Below are 20,836 nucleotides of genomic sequence, written 5' to 3' on the forward strand. Positions count from 1 at the left end.
AGTTTTCATTTGAAAGTTCTTCAAGAAGGCTGTTACTATTACGCTATTCAGTAGTCGCAATGATTACCAGCTCTTATCAGACTCGGCACATTGTCACCGTTGCATTCGTATCCAAATTCGGAGCGAGAAATCAGCAATTTTATTACGTCATCAAAGAGGAATGTTTCGCGATCAATTGCGCATTTAAATTGCCGTTCGATCTTATTAATTTTTTTTATCATTATTAATTTGCTTCTTATAAATACACAATATAACAAAAGAATTTCGGTAAAGTATCGGGTTTGTCCGATCTCTTAACGAAAGAATATCGAAAGACGGACGTGAAAGCGTGCGGGAAACGTGAGCCTACGTAAAACATGGAACTCGAAATAAAGCTAAATCGATTGTCGCCGCATTTTTATCTCCCACTATCGCTTGTCGACGTACCTGAGAAAAGGATTTTGACGTGAGCCGTCCGTATATGTTCCATCCGCCGGGTAAACCCTTGAAACTTCGGGGATAGCTGTCTACAGGGCGCTCCGAACAACACCTAGGCCGCATTAGCGGAAGACCGCGAAAGATCTACGAGCGTCCGTGGTGTGTTTGAGAGCAAATGAGTTATATGCCACTTACGGAATAATGCTCGCGCGTAATCATAATACGACGTCGTAAGATTTATCGTATCCCGCCGCGGATTTATGTTGCGTTCGCCGTTGACCCTTCGCACAATCATGTATAACGCGATAGAGAAAAGAATCAAGGTACTTCATCTTGCAGCTATTGCTATCAGACATAATCTGGGACGTAAAAAGATTATTTGTTTGTTATCCTGAATTATCCGGCTTGGGTAGGGGAATGGGATAGTTTCGTATTTAATCGCTGCATCACGCAAATAAATTTATGGCTTTCCGCTCGTGCAATTTATTTCACAATGCCTAGCTTTATCTCTTCACTCTTGCTCGTGCAATTAAATCATAAAAAAATTATGCAACAGCTCTGATAAATAATCGATAATGTTTTGTGATTGCGTTTTATGTTAGTATTTTTTATTAGTATTAGCAGTACATTTTTTTTTTAAGTAGCTTTAATTTTTTTTCGATTATAATAAGAAAAAGAAAAAGAGGAAAAATGGAAAGAAGGGATAATATAATGGAACGCACACAGATATTTTGTGGTTTCTTTTTTTTTTATTATGAAACAATAGTATACAGATATCTATAATTACATTCGTAATAATTCGTGTTGATGTTCTTTACAGAAATATATAGATCGGTGAAGTCGTATCGCGTTCTCTTGTTGCAATTTGGTCTCACGTGAATCGTCGCACGATTGCTAAAATACTACTATAAACATAAGTCCCTCAAAGTGTAAGCTCGGCTTGAATGCCACGCGTCACGTGTTGGTAATTAAACGTTTTAGATTATGCGGTGCATCGACACATTTTCATTTATTCGTCGTTAAAATTAATCGGAAGTCGATGGTGGCTGACAACATTATCACCTATGGAAAATTTAAATGCTGCAATTTATGTAATTTTGTTCGTGATAAATGTGCCGGCATCATTATCATTATATGCGTTTAAATATCAATAAAACGCTAATTTGTCATTTAATAACAAAAATTGTCCACGCCAGAGAGTCGGTTTCACGTTAATGCGTTACTGTCGGACACCATCAAAATCTTTTGCGAATCCGCACGCGGCTTGATAAGCCTGTCACGAACTGACTAACAGCTTTGTGACAAGTTTATGGTAAATGCAATTCTGCGCTGCTCTAATTTGAAGTTCAAACAATTCGCAGCTTGTCTAGAACACAGTAATTAAAACACGCACTTGCTAGTAAGTTCCTACGTTAAATTTTTCTATTCAAGTTTCAAGCGGTGCGAGTACGAATAAAAAAAAAAAAGAAAAAAAAGGTCTAGAGAATTGTGCGAACGACGCGTTTAACAAAACTAAGCGTAATCCAACTCGCGCTGAGTCGTGAAAATCGTAATCGTCGCTTGGGCAATTCGCTTTCGGGATAACAAGTCGACGGACAAGTTCCATTCGTTCTTGTCGGGATGCATCGAGGTACATATTCAGATCCCGTTCGTCATTCATATAACTGTTCCGGCGTGTGCGGTGTGCGGAGAAATTAACATCATCCGTGGAAACATCGTATCGCTTTTTGCGCGGCGCGATTGTAAAGATGACGGCACCCCGGGAATTAATTTACCTTGCTTCTCCTCCGTCATTGAACTCTAACCATTGGGGATGCCATTTGCATACACATGTGCGATATAACGTGTTATGAACGTTGAGCTTTCATTTATCTGCAAATTTGAAGCTGACTTGAACACCGCGGGTAGCAAGCTCGCGCAAGTCGGAAGTGAAATAAAGACATTGTCCGACATATGCACGCTCGCGAAATACCTTTTGGCTTTCATATCCCGCATAAAATGAATACTACAGAAATAAGCCGTTCTTAACGAAAGATATCGACCTTTATCCTCGCTGTGAAATCCTTGCTATGTCAGCACGTTTGATAAGAAAAACGAAAATAGTGAATACGCTGCAGCTATCTTTGCCAATGTCTTCGCCGGTTGCGAGTGCCATGGGCAGAACTGCAAATGTGAAACATTCCTTCGCGAGTAGAAAAATCATAAACTGAAAAATATATATGCGATGCAGTGAAATTGAAAACGAGATAATATTACTTGACGAATATTTACAAAGGTATTCTAACGTTTCTCGTATTCAACGTACGTATTATTCTTGAAAGGAAACATTTCTTTAACAACGCGCTCTTTTCTTTTTGCGTAAAATTGCTAGATTTCATCGGCGTAAATCTCGTGAAAGGTTCTGGCGAATATCGGTAGAAAAACGCGCAACGACAATCAATTGCAAATATTTTGCAATATATTTACTGTTTATTAAAAAAAAAAAAAAAAAAAAAAAAGACCGAAATCGAATAAATTATTAAATGCAAATCTGCGAACGCTTTTGTATGCTGTGAAAATTAATAATCAATTTAAAGTAAAATGTAAATATTATTTTAATATTTAGTTAACAAGACTCGCGCGCGAAAATAATACACGATTTTATTTTTATTATTTTTTTTTCTTTTTACTCATGGTTTTAAATTCATTAGCTCGCCAGCTGAAGCAGCTAAAACACCAATCTGTTGGCGCAATTAGTTCGACAAATTATTGAGGGGCTATAAATCAAAGCCGCGATTCAGCGCATAAAAAGCAAAATCACCTCTCACCGGGCCAGTAAATCCGTGCGAAAGGCGTTTTATAAAATTCGTACGGCCTCATCAAAATTGGAAACGGAAGCGGTTCCTTGCGAGAATAGATTTCAGAGAATTGAATACAGGATAACTCTCGCAGCTTGTAGCTGCAATTCCCTCGGTACTAGTCACAAATACATGAGTATTACCAACGCCGCCAGTAGATTTCCGATTCCCCACTCAGCGAGATATCGCGATACATTACGAATAAACTTGAAAAGACAGCGCCGGGCGGATTATTCAATAATAATCGCTCAAAGCGAGCAAATCGCAAAAACGGGACGACGAATTATCAGAATAAATCGGACAACGGTGCTCGGTTAACTCCATCCGCCGTCGTGACGAAATCGCGAACGACTACTTTGAAGATTACTCTACGTTACGAGAAGCTCGAAATAAGAGCAACATGAGCGAAGAAACGTAATATCTTCTATACACAAAATGCGAAAATTCATCCGCGAGTTATCTGTTCTCCCAGCCAGGCTAGGTGCAAAATAAATTCTGCGAAAAATCATTTTACTTGCGTTGTAAACGTTTCTGGTTCAATTTAAAATAATCCTCGCTGAAAAAAAAAAAAAAAAAAAAGAGATTAAATAATAAAAACAGCGTGTTAGCGTGTCATGTTGATAAAGAATCTCTCTCGATTCGCTGATTAAAATCTTATCTATAGTTTACATTCGATGTGTGGACGTGGGTTTTATATTTTATACATTGTGTTCTTAACATATATATTTACACTTTATGTTACTTCGGAATTCTCACGAGAGCTGTTATATGGCCTATTCGTTGGACAGATTATTGGAGGCCGCGTAATTGTTCGTTGTGCTGTCGTACGGCAAGAAACATGCAGTTGAAAATTACAGTAAGTCGCCATTTAGAAGATAGATGAACGGTATCTCTGGAATGCGTCGGAAATATCGCCGGTCTCTTTCACTTTTCTTCCTCGTTGGCGGGAAATTATTACTTCGACAAAAATGTAGATAATGCTCATAGATTTCGCGGTGTAATTTTTTTTTTTTGAAAGAAATTTATTTGACCTCAAGTAAATTTTACCTCAACTGAATCTTTGTCTTTGTTAAAATATATTTCGTGCTAAATTGATGAGAAGAAATGGCCACAGGAAGTAGCGATAGCTCTGAAACATTTCGCAGAGTCAACCACTGTAATTAATCTTCTCATGCATGAATTTACTTCTTTCGGGTGGGAAAAACCAAAAAAAAAGTAAGAGAAAGTAATCAGAAAGATTTCTTTCTTAAACAAGTAATTATCAACACTAATTATCAATGTTGAAAGTATATTAGGAAATGCTATAATTTTCCTCTTGAAGGCTCTTGAAACAAGAAACTCTTCCAATCTTCTCATTCAAGCGCTTTATTAAAAGGGCTTTAGTCATTAGTGAAGTTTGTAGAGCCTTTGGGTGATCTCTCAAACGGGAAACTTGTATCAATTAAACTATTATCGTAAAACAGAAGTGCTCGATTGTATTCCGAGGTACGCGATTGCGGATGCATGAGAGGACTGAGAAGCAAATAGGCCGTCGACTCGTCTCGTCGAAGTCACGCGGCGTATCGCTTACGAGTTCATCTTCGTTTCGTTATTTCTCGCGCGAGGATACGCAAATGCGCGGCCTTATTTCCGAGAAGGTTCGCACGAACAGCTCTTGAAATCGCTCTTAAAGCTCGCCGCGATCTTGCAGAGTTTTCCAATGTACACCGCGCGGTGTACCGTGACGTTACGTTGCGCGTTTACATCGGTATTCGACGACATTCGAACCCTTGCAGGCATGGTTGTTGACATTCAGTCCGTACAACGGTTCACCGAGAGAGACGCGCCAGTGGGTCGCTACTCGTTCGGAGCCACTCTCGAAGGACCGGCGCACCCTGTTAAATTTACATTGCGGTCGCCCGGTCGGCCATTATTACGCGCCAGGACGCCGGTGGGTTCTCCGCGCTGTCGTGTACCCCGACGTCATGCAGGAGGCCCGATCTCCTGCTCGGACACGGGAGAACGGAGCGCATTAACTCGTCCTTTCGAAGAGACACCGGGAAATCGGTAGAACGGCGGGCATCGGAGCGGTCAGCGGCGATAGCAGCGGCAGGAGCAACGGCAGCAGCAACAGCGTCAGCTGCGCGATGCTACCGGTCGGCGAAGAGCGAGGAGGACCAGCGGTGGATTTGGTCGGTGAATTTCGCATACGGTCGTTCATCACGTCGCTAGATATCGCCGCGCTGTTCGGCTCAGCCGAAGGACAGCTTATCGGGGCGGCGTTCATTGTGTCGCTGGCATTCGCGCTGTTCGTGGGATCCCGGGAGCAACGGCTGGCGTGATGGGCCAGGCAGGCGGCATAGGCGATCGCGTGCGGGATGTAGCTCTGGTCGACGCTACCGGAGAACAGGGCGCCCGCGAGGGGCCCGATGGCGAACACCGGCACATCCTCGCCCCCGTGCGTCGCCCACGCCCTCGGCACGCCCGCCGTCTGTAATTATAGTCGTTACAGATGCAATTACTGCGCCTAAGCTAGACGGGAGAGATCGCGCGGGGCACCCCGGTGCGTCTCGAGAGACAATACAGAGGGGGGTCGATAAGAATGCAAATTGACAAGTTAAATATGCGACGGATTATCAAATCCAGCCACATATTTAAACTGCTTTATACGTTAGTTCGTAAAATAAAAATCTCATTAGGAACTTGCGTGATTATTATAATTGTTGAATTGCAATGTTTTCTTATTATCGCTTACAAGTTACAGAATTAACTCGAGTTAAAATGTTCGACAAAGATGTCGTTTGTTTAACAGCGGGGAAAAATTCTCTTGGAAAAAAAAAATGTTGAAAATTGTTCATTATTTCACGCAAGAATACTCTCTCTCTCGTAGATTGTTGGGTAGCGAAGCATTATTTTTTAATGAATCGAGGCAGCTTTTACAACTGCGGCTATATAAAATATAGTAGTAAAACAGCAATATAACTCTTCATACTGTTTAACATATAAATTGAAAAACGTTATAGCGGAAAATGTCGAATTGTCGCAGATATGTGCATACATATGCGCGCATCCGCAAATCGCACATAAAAACGTACACTTTATTTCCCTAGAGAAACGCGTTTTGCATTTTTTTTTTTTTTTTTTTTTTTGACACGCAAGATTACATTTCTTGAATAAAATCTGACTCGTAGAATATAAAAAAAAAATAAATATTTTTAACACATCAAAAACACTACAACTGACATATCAGTAAAAAAAAAAACCTCCCCCCCAAAAAATTAATATCGTCCTTTTTTTATCTAAAAAATTTCGTATCGCTTTAAAATTGAACTTCCTGCGAAAACGACATATACGTTTTAGAACTAAAGCGAGAGAACGAAATTAAAACGGCCAGTTCGAAAAGATATCGCCCTGAGTTCTAACTACGATCTGCCGCAGTTCTCTCTGCATTTTATTTCGCCTGCGGCTCAAATGAGGCGCGCTGTTGCGGTGAAAAAGGGAATTCTCTCACAATATTTCGTCGAGACACCGTAGACTCTCTGCCGCGATCTTACCCTGGCTATCAGATGAAAGGCCACGGCTCGTCCCGGAGTGGAGTGCGGTCGACACGCGGAGAAGTGGTTTTGCGCAATGAGGGTGGAGCGAAGCTTTTTATGCCCGTAGGAGAGACAACAAGTGCCGAGAATACGGTTGGAGTGGTGATAATAACGACGCGAAGATGCCTATTTCATCCCTCTATTATTCACTTTTCTTTTCCCACGCTTATTTCCCGGTAAACAAAGGTTTCAAAAGAAATTATAATCAATTTAATCAAAATCGATTTTTTGCGCGTTAAAAAGTCGCGAATAAAAAGGTCTCTCAATCTCTCTTCATTCTTGTGTTGAATCTAGTAAGACGGGCGCGCACGATTTCCTTCTTTCACCTTCTCTTTTCATGACGAAAATCGAAAAAATGACGCCTTAGCATTGGATATTGTAACCTCAATGGCTGGGTATACTTATCGTGTCGCATGATTTAAGTAGAATCATTTAATATTTGTATATTCAATACCTCTTTTCAGTCATCGAAACAGCTTTCGATCCAACTGAGATTGCAGGCAAACTATTCATGCAAAGGATATTCAGTATCGAAAGCAAAATATCAATAATTCTGCAGTAAGCATTGCCAGTCTCGAATAGAATTCAAAAAGATGCGCTACATTCATTCAATGTCTGTAAGAATTGTACACAAAACGGAATTGTATTTTACTTAAGAGTATCGAAAAATATATAAAGCTAGATGAAAAGAATACTTATTATAAAACTTATCAACGAGAAAAGAGAAATGAAAAGATTTTTTTTTTTTTTTTTTTCTTTCGCGAAAGTTTATTTTTCAAGTCTCTTTTAGAATTTTAGAATTGAAGGAATAAACGAAAAATTTCATGAAAACAGAAAGAAAGAGAGAAATTCCAACAAATCGTAAATTCGAAAAATAAGACGTGATTTTCTTTAGTTTACTATTTCTTAAAAATATAAAATTATATTAAAAAATTTACAACAAATGTTAGGATGCTGGAAAAATTTTATTATTAATTAAATATCTATTATTTTTATCGACACAATCTAGAGGGCATATCTAAATAATAAAAACCTCATTTTAGATTTTTTAAACAAATATCTATAAGTATGTTTTTTATAAAAACGCCGAGATATTTCGGATCACACGTCACAGGCAATTAAACAAATTTTTCACCTTTTCGTCATAATCATTTTTACAAGTTAATAAATCGGTATTACTTTCGCGTTAACAGAAATTACAGCTAGGTTTGCTCTACAGACAGACATTTCACTAATTTCAATCTGTATCTCATTGTACAAAATGACGTCTAGCTATTTAATTTCTACAATTTTCCAATTGTCAATCCCCACAGTGACAATCTACATGAAACATTCCAAGGGAATCCTCTCCGCGACAAAATACTTGCTCGACTGTAATTGCATAACGCGAACGGTCGGGTTTGTTGAAAATAAGTGGATAAACATTCCACCGGTGTCGTGTGAATTCAAAATCCTGGGGCGTCATCCACGCGTTTCCTCGAAAGAATATTTGCCCTGTCGCGACGATCGTGTAAAACAACGTTGGGACATTAGGCAGATCCGTCGGAGAGCAGGACGTAACGGTGGAAAATAGCGTCTCAAGAAATTACGACCCGTCGGGAGAGCGTTAAATATCGTAAGGGGTTAGCGTTATCTGCCATCAGTACATCCTGCCGAGCTCGGTGTTTCTATCGGGCAATCCTTGGAGATATCGCGGAGCGAAACATACCTCGCACACTTTATTCCTGGCAACAAAATCTATAGAATAGATCCGGGCACCGGGCGCTTACCGAGATAAACAAAAGGATCAAATATAAAAGCTATATAACGGCTATGGCCATTAGATTTATTAAAGAAACGTCTAATGTCGTAGAGGATTGGATTGTTTTCTTAATTCACTTATCCCGCGTACATTTATCATAAAATAAGTTATATAAAATTTTTCAATTTATCAGATTCGTTAAAATCGCAACGTTAATAACAAAAAAAAAGAAAATAAAAGAAAAAGAACTGTACTAGGAAGTTTCATACAAAGCAAAAAAATTATAACTGAGCAAATAAAGAGCTGAAAGAGTTACTTTAAGACTCCACAAGAAGTGGATATTTCGGGTGGGAGTGAAATACACCCTCTTCTTCCCACTACGATCCGGGTGAAGTCGATCGTACAGGGTGGAACAGATTTGTACCAGTTTACGCTTCAGGAATGCGGAGAAGCGCGCAGCATAATACGAAAGAAAACGGTTGGCGATGCGAGTGGCCGAATTATCGAAGCTGAAAAATTCTCATTAATTTGCGCGCCATATCGCGTGAACGAAGGGAGCCGACGTCTACTAAATAGCTCGATATCAGGCCGGCACAGTGTTTAATTCGTCCTGGATATATCTGAAGCATTAACTCCCAGCGTGTAATTGCAGACGTAAATCACTGAGGTGGTTAATAACGTATCTTTTTATTGCACCTTGTCGGTACATATAAAATGTAAGAGTAGATAAAGTCGAAACACCAGGGTGGAACATTTTTGTAAAGCAAACACGAGTCAATGCACCGCTAAAAATGTACATAAAAATGAAAATTATTATGCAAAAATTATTTTTACAATTAGCATCGGGATATAGCGTCGCGTTTATTCGTAAAAAAAATAAAAAGATATTAAAAAAATATGAGAATTGATTGTTACTCTGCAAGCCGCAAAAAAAAAGTAATTACGAGGAAAAACCCACGTAACAAGAAACAAATAAATAACGAGAAACATTATCGTTTACACGAACATTTATCGTTACTCATTTTTTAACGTTTCGCGTATCGTATTATAACAATATGTTTTTGCAATATATCGGGTTTTGCTTTAACAACGAACCTTCGTGCCCTTAAATGGCACAATTAATTTTAAATGTTACTTATACCGATAGCGTCATTAATCATATTTTACGTCGCAGCGTAATAATTTTGCTTCAATTATTTAATAATTCGTTTAAAGATCGAATTATGAAGACGGATAGTGACTCTGAATCATCCTCTTCGCAAAACAATTTCGATCACTGAAATTAGGTCGCTGTTTACTTTGGTACCCATCGCGTTTACTACGTACTTTGTATTATGGTCGTGAGATTTGCTGCTAATACCGGCCGGTGGATCCAGATTTACGCGCTTAATGCATACCTGACATAGACCGTGTAAATCACATTCCCGTAAAACGGGAGCAATCTCTCCGTGTAAAATACGGGCGCTTCTTGTTTCGCGTGATATCGATTTATGCGAATTTACGTTTACATGATAGCCCGTACGAAAATGCGACCGCGTGAACGGGGTCTACGCGATATTATCGTAGGAATATTATGCGATATTATCCCGGCTCGTGCTATGTACCTACGGTAGCATTATATTGTATTCATTCCAACAGACATAACGATAAAGCTTTCAGTTTGCAAGGTAATTTATTTTTGAGGCTAAAGACGTACAAAATTGTCCACGGGAAAAAAAAGGCACGATTTATATTAATAAGATTTTTCTAAGCTTGTAGAGATATCTTGTACACTTTGTGCCTCTTTAATCATCGAATCACGAGGGTTCAAATTCACGAAAAAAAAAATTTGTTTTTTAAATATTTATCATTAATTATCTCGAGAAAGTTGGCAGGTACTTAAACAGTCGTTACGCTTTACTGTAAATTTTCCTTTTAAACAACGATTCGTCATCCGACGTTCCATTTATAGTACCCTCTTTCAGACCGTCGCCTGAATTCTATTTAAGGTGACGAAATGTCTCGTTCGACCGTTTGCAACTTATAAGAATCGTTAGTGAAAGAGGACTGGCGGGTCGACGTAATTTATCGCCCCAATAGCCATCCAGATTTTAATCAGTTTCTTCCCCGCTTATGACGATTCACTCTGACGGAGCATTCCGACGAATTGAATAATCATGCTCGAGAGTCATCGCCAGATGAAATCTTTATAACTTTAGAACGAATTTTCTCAATGCATTCCAAGCGCCGCGAGCGAAAAGATTGCGCGGATTGTTACTTTGTAATCTCGACGGACTGGATTTTTAATATTGTATATACGCGATAACGAGCCCGGCCGCGCCGAGTATAAAGAAAAGAAAGAAAAAAGGGCTTTTTAGTTTCTAACGTTAAATATTTGAACAATTAAGAACGTAAAATTATTATAAATTTAATTAAAAAAGATTTTTTCGGGCTTTTCTATTTCCATATCGCTTCAATTTGGAATATTTTCAGCTCCGAGATCAGACGTTTCGTAAAAAAAAAAAAAAAAAAAAGAATATGCATACGGGTTGATACGTTACATTACAGGTACCTAGTCACGTTCTCTATTAATCAAGATTAATTTAATTAATCTTGTAGTGACACAGCGGTATGGTATATTATGTTTAAATAAGGCAGTAAAATCGTAATTATACACAGCGCACCGAATTTTCCGCGCAAAATTTACTAATATCCATACCTGCCGTATCGGAGACTAAATTATTGCGCGCACGTGTTCGGTATGATAATATATAAAGCGAAGTGTGAATAAAAGCGCGGGATGATCCAACTCGTGTCCCGCGACGTAACTCCCGGGCAATGTCAAATGGTATCCGTAGGGTAAATATTCGAGAGAGGGATGCGAAATGTCTCCGCTCGATATGTTGTAAATACAAAATGATATAAAACTCGGTGGACGCGCGAGAAATCACGGATAGTTGTGAAGCATACAAAGCATTTTTGTTTGCAGATTAGTATAAATTCAAATCTCCCCGTAAACACGTGATATGTGTGGAGAGCTGTAAAGCGGGTTCGCGCAATGTAACGCAATCGAAAGATAAATACAGATTCTCGAAAAGCGATGCCAGAGAAGGAAATTAAATCAATAAACAGCGAAGCGGCGGATAGATTTGTCGAAAATAAAATAAAAAATAAGGTGTAATATATAAAGTAACCAAAAATTGATGTGTGCACTTCGTTGTGCTTTCCGCGATTGAACATGTGTCGCAGCCTGCAATTTCTCTCCAATTGCTATACATTTGGATACATTTGAATACCGCAGGATATTTGTCGGCAAGATTTACGAAAAAGAAAATTTAATCTTGTTACAGAAAGATTAAATAAAATCAAATACTTGGCGAAAAAATTTCAATATTTGAATATATACGTGCTCGTAAAATATCTTTTATCGAGCAATTAAAAAAAATTGAATTTAAGATTAATTTTAATATATTTTCTTTTTTTAAATTATATTTAAATTGAAATAGTAATATTTTAGAAAAAACTGAGATATAATTACCTCGATAATTCAGTTTCGAACAAAATATTATCGCTTACTATCATTATGTATCTTCTGACGTTCGTTTTAAATTAAATTTACCTCGTGCTCGATCGTGTGGTCCCTTCATTAATTTTACAGCAAGATTAAAAATTCCTAACGCCCATTGAACGCGGTATTTCGGAATACTGGAGAAAATGGTAGGAGCTAGGCAGTCAGAAGTGTTTGGCAGAATATTTCACGATGGAGCAGCGATGGTACGTGATGGATTTTCGAGCGCGGTCTCGATTTCGCCACTCGATCATTCTCCGATCCAATAAACACTGGCGAACTACCTTTCGCGCGTACGGAAATGAGAATAAACCTCCCTTACCTGAATGGAATCTTTCCCAGCCTCGCGCAGGATATTCCGCGGATGCGTGTAACCTGGGCCGTTGCTGTAAAGTAACGTCGTGTAGGGTTGTCCGTCGACATCCGACACTTTGCTGTCGGAACCTGATAACAGAGAAACGAGTCGATCAAACGATTTGCCCGTGGTATTATCGACGGTTTAATTTCTAAACGGAGCAAACAAAATTTCAAACTTATTTGTCAGCAAGTGCTTGACAAGATTCGATTCAAGTATTCATTAAAATGACGTCGTCAAATGTCACGGCTATGAAACTGATTTAATTTCATACTCGAAGGCAATTCCAGTTTTCTCGCAGTTAGAAGAAAGTTAAACGATTTTATGTACGTAAAGTACCAATGACTTAACGGGGCTTCGTTCCCCCTTTTAGAGATTGTCACACTTTCGGACAATTCCGCGACTACGACCGTAAACTTCATTCATCCAAGTTTCTCGGGCGCAACACGTTCGCTTTATTACCATCAACGGGGTCGCTATTACATGGCGTTGCCCGAATAATCTTGCCGAGAACGGACGGGGGGTTTAACGGTGGTGCGGATGAAAAAAGAGAGGGCGGAGAGGAAGATGTAGCGGGGCCGCGAAGCGAAAGGACGAGTGGAGAAACTCCGGGACATGCCCGGCGGTGGATATGTTTTATTCAAGGGACTTTCTTCTTCCTCCGCGCTCAGCCACCTTCAAAAATAGACCACCGCCACCGCCGCCGCCGCCGCCGCGCCGTTTCAGTCTGTCCGTCGGTTAACAATGTATAATTTAACCGTTTATTTGCCCGCGCGAACGCACGGGCGTTCACTCTAATCGAGGCGGTCGGTGCCGCTTCTCTTTAAACTTCCTCCCCCCTCGCATTTTACGCCCGATAGACCGAAACACTTTCTTGCTTCTTCGAGTAATTGCACGCTTGTTGCCGGTTGCACGTCATGGCTCTTGACTGATGTGCATATACCAACCACTTCGCGTGCCGCGGCATCGGCCGACCAGGAATAACGAGAAATCCGTCTGGCCGTAGGAAATCGTTCATAACGATCCGTCAATCTGTTTGTTAATTTTATGCGAGACCTCGATGGAGCAAGGTAATTGTATTTACCATTATACGCTGCTGTCCAGGCGAACGCGAAGTCGTCACGAAATGCGAGCGAACTCGGAAGGTATTTCGAGCATCGAGAGACCGACGTTATTTGCTTGCAGTTGGACGAGCGCGCGCGGCCTAGCTCTCGAAAATATTTCTACCGATGACGGGCGAGTCGGAGTACTTTAAATCAAGATTCTTAAATCTCTCATCTCGCGTCAAACGAGTTAAATGGCTTGCTGATAGGGCAGTTGGATTACGTGAGAAAAAGAGACGAGTAAAAGAACGGCCAGCGTTACAGTAAACATCGCGCGTCTTTGGCGATGCTAAGCACCTCGCGGGGGGTAAGTTGTAACACTTTAATTGCCCATCTGTAACGTCCGACCTGACGTGTAATACCGGCAACGGGATAGCGAAATGCGCCGCTACTTCAGGCTGTCCGACAGCGTCCGGAACGAAATGAGCCTTTGCGCTCCTTTCAGGCGTAGTTGGAACTCACGAATTACACGTTAAGCGGAGCAAAGAGGGATCAGGAAGTCAGCGAGGTAATATCCTACCTCCAGAGAGTCAGTAAAGTAAAAGTCTAAGATAAATGGATATATATATGCGTGCGAAAACTATCGTTCGAGAAGTCAATAATTTTTTATCGTTACAAATTGCTGCAAATAAATCCTTTAAACGTCACCGCGTTAACGAACAACGTGTAAAGTACAGATTACATCTTGGCGCGATAAGGATATTCCCCTTTAAATAGCTGTACAAATCTCGGCGAAATAAATTTGCATTTACGCGATTATTTAATAAAACCGTTTGATAAAACAGTTCATTCGTAAGGATCCATTGCGTGACAGTTTCTTTTCAATTTGCATTCGTAAAGATGTACGTGCATCTCGGGCGAAGAAGATAATCAATGGGGACACTTTTACAGCTCTCGAAACACGAACGGAATCGTAAGTCAGATCGAAGAAGAAAGTTATTATCCGCGAGCTAATATACCAGGGGTAGTCCAAAGACTAGCCGGCGCTACGTCGAGAGCGAAGTACAAGTTAAGTTATTCGAGTAATTTGAAGCCGCACAACCGCCAATTCCCGGCTCCAAGTTAATCAAGCTCGAAAGAAAGCTTAGCGCCCATTACGCCGCACCACTCGCGTTTAGTAAATAGCGAGGGAGATATAATATGGCGGTTTATTTTCCCCGGTAGCATACAGGCTCCTCATTCCGGTCGTTTACATAGCACTCCGCACTTTAGAACGTCGTGAATAATACCCGATGTGCTTCATCGCCTCGTTACATAAAGCTACGTAATGTAAAATTAAGGACGGCGGGTACGAAGGGTGACTCGTGAAGCATAATATCACTCGGGCAATTAAGGACGGCGTCTAAAAAAATTAAAAGAACGCCCCGAGTCGGTCCCGTTCGCTGAGCTTCTCGACGATGTTGAAACGTGACCACGAGCCACGTGCCACTTTAATAATACCCTGCACAATATTGCTGAGCCGATTACATGCCAATATTGTGTCATTAGATATTAATTAATACCGTAAAGTATCGTCAGAGACCGCACCTCGAAAAGCAAGTCCACCCAGCGGATTACGCAAACTTGATTTCACGCCGATAATGGTAGTTATTTATGACTCGATATTGCACTCGAGAAAGCGAGGAAATAAATCTTATTATAAATAAATTATTTTCCAAAATGTTAAGAGATTTTGTTAGAATAATCGTCAGTCGAGAGAGAAAGAGAAAAAGCCGTTGTGCGTAATAAATCATGAATAAATTAAATCTAATTGAATGGCACATTTTTCGCGCCTTGTCAAATGAACAAAATCGTGATTATATCACGTATATTTCAATCGAGTTAATAAAAATATTCGTGTCGGAATCCACGTGAGATCGAGACAGGCTCCAATAAGAATTTGACGAGTGAGTATATCCATTTCGGAGTCTTCGTGATCGCGAATTCAGCCAGCAGCGATATCGCCGAGTCTTACATTCGCATATAAAAGAATTCTCATCGAGCCTTAACATAAAAGTCCTGGATTCACTGCGTAATTTAACTTTCCGGCGGTGTACCTTCGTGAGCGACCACTATCGCATAACTTTCCGACTTCGTGATATGCTTCCGTGATCTTATATATTTCTAAGTTAATGGGTCGAGCCTCCAGCAGCGTGCCGTGATTCTCGTCGTCCTGGCACGATAGGTCTTGCCTGACAGGACGTACCCAAACTGATTTACAGGCATTTCTTGAATTCCAACGAAAGACCGTCTATTCTTCGACGGACTAAAATATTCTCCCGGAAACGGTATCGCAATTCGATAAATTTCGATAATAGCCGCATATTTCGAAAGTAAATTTAACAATTTCTAGCTACGAATACTCGATTAACCGTGCAAAACTTTTGTTCTGTTACAGATGAAAATCCAGAGGGAAGCTGAACTTGTGTCCGTCGCCGAAAATAAGCGGGCGAAGCGCCGGCGGTTCGTCGGTTTTGTTTGGCGAGAGTCGTAGATAGTCGCGCGATATTAATTTATATCCGGGTTGTTCGCGAGAGTTTTGTGAAGTGACTTGTGCTGAAGGATGACCAGCCCAATATTCTGAGAGGAGGAGGAGGTCCCGGATGGACATCCTGCTTCGGCGGAGCAACCCTGAGGTAAGGCCATCACTTCTTCTTTGCACAATATTAACAGCTTTGTCGTTTTAATGATAGAAATTTTTATTTTCAATTATTTTATTGATAAATTAATGAGAGACGCGTTTCAATTTTTTTTTTATATTAAATATAATTTTGTAGCATTTTCACAATTAAAATTCATATGTTTTTTGTTGCAGATTCATCATTGCTGATAATCTCCGCTGCTGCGCATCGACCGGTGAGTCGCATGTCTTTATTATTTTATATACTAATCATTAAAAAGAAAAATTTGCGTAAACCCGGATTTGATCCACTGCGGCGTTTTAAAGATGGAATATCGGTTTAAATATTTTAAAATAATTATAATAATCGTGTCGTACAACGAGTCGTCGAACAGAGAACACTTTTTCCTTAAAGAATTCCTTTTTTTTTTTAATACCTCATGCGTCAATTTAAACCTGACGTGCCAAACGACTAATTCGAGGTATTCCGTGAAGTTCACGATTCGCTTAACTGAATTCCGCGCCACCCTGAAGCAATATGTACCACGACGTCGCAAAAACATCACGCTATCTCTTCGCACCCGCCTGAATTTATGGTGATAAATTATCGCGATCGAGATAAACGCACTCTCCGGATTGCTGGCCGTTGCTCTTTACTCTGACCCATTTTCTTCGGAATGCCAACAGTCAATGCCGATTGGCATAAGCAAGAAGCATTCTTCCGCTCGAGTGGCAAGCAACCGTCGTAGCTCTTAGCGGATTAATCGCGTAGCTTCCATCTTCTCTTGAGTGATACCGCAAGCTCATTCGTTCAGGACTTTTCTAAAATGTTCTTATGTAAATCTCTTGACCGCAAACGCGAACGTAGAGGGTATCGGTATTATCCGTAATATCAAAACGTAAGAACTCAGACGTAAGGGACACGTAAATTATAATATACCAATGTTTCATAAAAAAATATCGAACTAAAAATGCATTCAGTTTAAGTATGAATACGTACTTATTAATACATCTCCAATATAACGTCATTTTTTTTTCAAAGACTTCGCGCTATCGTGGGTTTTATGGCGATTCTGTGCCAGATTGAATATACGGGCATCTTTTTGCAGTCGGTCAAATGTCATTTTTCAATCGAGCAGAGGTATCGCGAGTCATGCACTTTGCACTGGTTGGTTTGCGCACTTATTTTCATTTCAAGCTACATTTTCAATTACTTGCATCTCATAACCGCATATATCATATACTTGAACTCGCTAGGTTTCACTTTATGTACGTTATGTACTCATTAAGAGTTTTGCGTCACGTTGCTCTTCGTGAAAGCATTAAGATGTCAAGTGTGTCACGAAAAGCCCGTCTCGAGAACCTTCGCGAAGAAAACGCTTTAACCATTGCTTACACACGGTTTGCTTATACGTACGTGCCGGTGTTCTACATTTTCCAGTTTTCATATCTCCAAGAGAGAAAATTGAGAAAGAAGATATTTCTATTTGTTTTATTTAATTTTCCCGTGCTTTTGTTCGATTTAAAATAATATCGTATATCCGGGATAAAAAAAAGAAATCTTTTACCGGCTTAAATTATAAAATAATTAGCATGAGCATATAGCTTTTCATTAATTTTGCTGTATTTAAAAAATATATGAAATAAAAGTTACTGTTTAACATATTTTTTTTTTAAGTTTGTTTACTAAGGAATAGAAAGAAAAAATTAATCGATCATGATTGAATGAAATAATTAGCACATTCAGTTGCTCGTATTTTATAATACTTATCAAGTTTTAATGAGATTACTTTCAACGGTACGCCAGCTGCAATGTATAGATCACAGCTGCGAGGATCTTCACATAAACGTGCGCGCGCGACACGTGTTCAATATTCGGACTTGAGCCAAAAGAATACAGACTTCGATCGTATAGAAATTATATTACGTTCTAATTATATATAATTAATTTCCAGTCCCAATTACGATAAAAGATGGCTTTCGATACAGGGTGCTCGATATACTTTCAATTTTATGTTTTACCGGTGTCTATTAAATTTAATTTAATAATTCCTATTTAATTCTTTTATTGTCCGGGATTGTGATTTAAATTTAAGTCGATCAATATAAATATAAATCTTTTTCTCAGTTATTTCCATATAAGATCCATTTGAGAAGAAGACATTTGTCATTCTTTGGTCATTCTCTGCAGAATTCTAAAACCCATGATACGTTCCGTGATATATGTATACACGCAAGTACGCTATTGTCAGGCTTTGAATGACCGTGCTTATTTTATTCAAGCCACGTTGGTGACGTATCCGAGCTCTTATACCTTCCTACGATGATGGGCTTTAACAACGTCTTTTAATATAAAAAAAAACTTTTCCTATAAAATTCCAAATATATATATATTTATAAATTTTTTTATCATAATTTTTTCTCCTAAATTGATTAATATAATAAAAAAAAAAGAGCTGTAAATAATCGTCGTTGCATTTTCCGAGGATTCGAGTGAATAAAGACCGCTTCGCTTGCAGAAATGAGACGCGAGAACTGAAGCTTTTCTTGCTCTAGTTGCTGTCCCACATAAACGAGCTTAGCCATCTCGCTCGAATACGCGTCCGGTGAGTTTTGCAAGTCCCGAAGAACTCGCGTTTATTTCCTGCTTCAAAATACATTGGACACACTGGCCGGTCCTCCACCGAGCATCTCGTTCGTCCGATTATTCTGTCGAACCGCAATTCCGATTCAACTTGAACAGTATTCCTCAAACGATATTTCGTAAAATTAAAATAAAAAAGAATTACGGTCCCATACGTTTAAAAAATTAAAAATTTAATAAAATATAAGTTAGACGACAAACTGTTAGCAATAATTAAAAAAATAATAATAAAAAAACAGGACAAAATACGTAGCGCAAAGTACGTAACACAATATTTTTTAATTTTATTTCTTACTTGAGCCGACTTTGGCGTTTTTAATTTCATCCAGTTAAAATGTCGAAATGACGTAAATTCTAACTTATTCGATTGTCATCGCAATTACTTGTTCCGGAGGTATTTTTGCAACTTTACATAAAAGCGTAGGATTTAGATGTTTCACAACTTTTCCTCGGATTCCAAAGAGGTTTGTAGCTAAATTAAATTGGGAGACACCGAGGCAGAAGAATCCTCCCACCTCTTTTACTCGTGCTCTGCTTCTTTTTATCCCTAGTTGTACTTCGTTTCGTTACATTTCGGATACTTCATAGGTGTGCGAAAGTTAGGTAAATCGATAGAAGCCACCAAGCTACTTTATCGGGACATGATCAAACTCGATTGACATTGAATCATTATGAGAGCGTACTTGTAGATATCTTTAAATTAATCCACAATTTATTTAATCCAAAAAACAACAGTCATCTTGAATAATTGATTAGATAGTTTCTGCTAGTTTACTAACGAAGTATGTATTTAATAAATATCATATTTGAGCTTTAGTATGGTAGAAGGTAGAAGCTGCATTGCACAATTTGTTTTAATAAATTTTTTAATATCGGAAATTATTTTTAAACTATTTAAAACCATGAAAAAATAATTACGTAGATATAATTAGAGAATAACTGTTTAAAATATTTTAAAATACTTCATACACAACGCATTGAATAAAAGTATTCGCGAGTTATTTTTCTTTTAAATTCTTTTTTTTTTTTTTACAATTTTCATCGAATTCGAGTTTTAGTCAAAAATGCGATAACTGGTTTTTGTTGTTAAATATGTTTTTTACAGTTGTGAAATCGATGATAGAGATTGTCGAATTTGCGAACGAAACAGGCTCATCGTTTCGATAGCGCGAGTCACGCGTTTCAATTATTCTCTGAAATTGGTGACGTTGTTGATCAGAGTGCGTTGAAACTGTGCACAGAACACCGGTCGGTTAAAGTTTCGGCGTTTATACGATACCGTTCGACCGTAATGGAGCCCGCGGCCGGAATCGTTGAGGATACCTAACTGAAATCGCGCGGCGAACCCTCTTTATAGCCTTTGCCACAATCGTCGTTGTAAAAAGCAGTTTTATATGAGCAGTTATGCGTACGCACTGATGCGTACTCAACAACAGTCGTGCGTCACTCTGTTGAAACGCTTCGTTTTTATAGCAACGGAAAACATTATCCCCGGATGAACGACGTGCGATTCAAATGCGTTGGTTTCGATCGCGGTTATTGCTCGCGACTTGCGTATAAGGGAAGCACACAACTAGGTTTTAAGATAAAGGTATTAGGATCCAATGGCTTTACTCCAACTTGGCGTATTGGTACAAAGAGCAGACTAAAGATCTCTTTTCTTCACGACAAAACGTGGTTTTTTTTCTTTTTTTTTTCTTTTTGCCATCTCGTTGAACAGGTTAGAAAACTAAAACGCTCTAAATTATTAAAAATTGTTTTTACTTATCAGATATAACTTTTAGACATGCGGGTGAGTTTCATTTTGTTTAGTTTGACTGCGATATATCTTATTTTTAATTAATAGGTGAATTAAGTCTACATGTTTATACCGAATCGACAATAATTTCAAAGTATACGTTTAAGAAACGAAATGGTCTGGCGTGAATGATTAAATTTTGTTCGATTACTGCTACACGAAGAGAGCATCTTAAACAAAAATACTCCGGCAGAGATATTTCTTGCTTTATTAACGATCG

General features: G+C 39.1%; 1 protein-coding gene across 2 annotated transcripts in view; it reads right to left on the bottom strand.

Annotated features, from left to right (window-relative positions):
- Positions 1–1,156: 1,156 nt before the first annotated feature.
- LOC139109770 (alkaline phosphatase) overlaps positions 1,157–20,836 on the bottom strand; it is a 147,665-nt gene continuing 127,985 nt past the window's right edge. For both annotated transcript variants that reach the window (XM_070669088.1, XM_070669089.1), the window contains 2 exons: positions 12,440–12,561; positions 1,157–5,724 (listed from right to left, as the gene is read on the bottom strand). In XM_070669088.1, the coding sequence (XP_070525189.1) occupies positions 5,266–5,724; positions 12,440–12,561 (581 nt within the window). In that variant the 3' untranslated portion in view covers positions 1,157–5,265. The remainder of the gene's footprint in view (positions 5,725–12,439; positions 12,562–20,836) is intronic.

Source organism: Cardiocondyla obscurior, linkage group LG18 (assembly GCF_019399895.1).
Source record: "Cardiocondyla obscurior isolate alpha-2009 linkage group LG18, Cobs3.1, whole genome shotgun sequence".
Taxonomy (NCBI): domain Eukaryota; kingdom Metazoa; phylum Arthropoda; class Insecta; order Hymenoptera; family Formicidae; genus Cardiocondyla; species Cardiocondyla obscurior.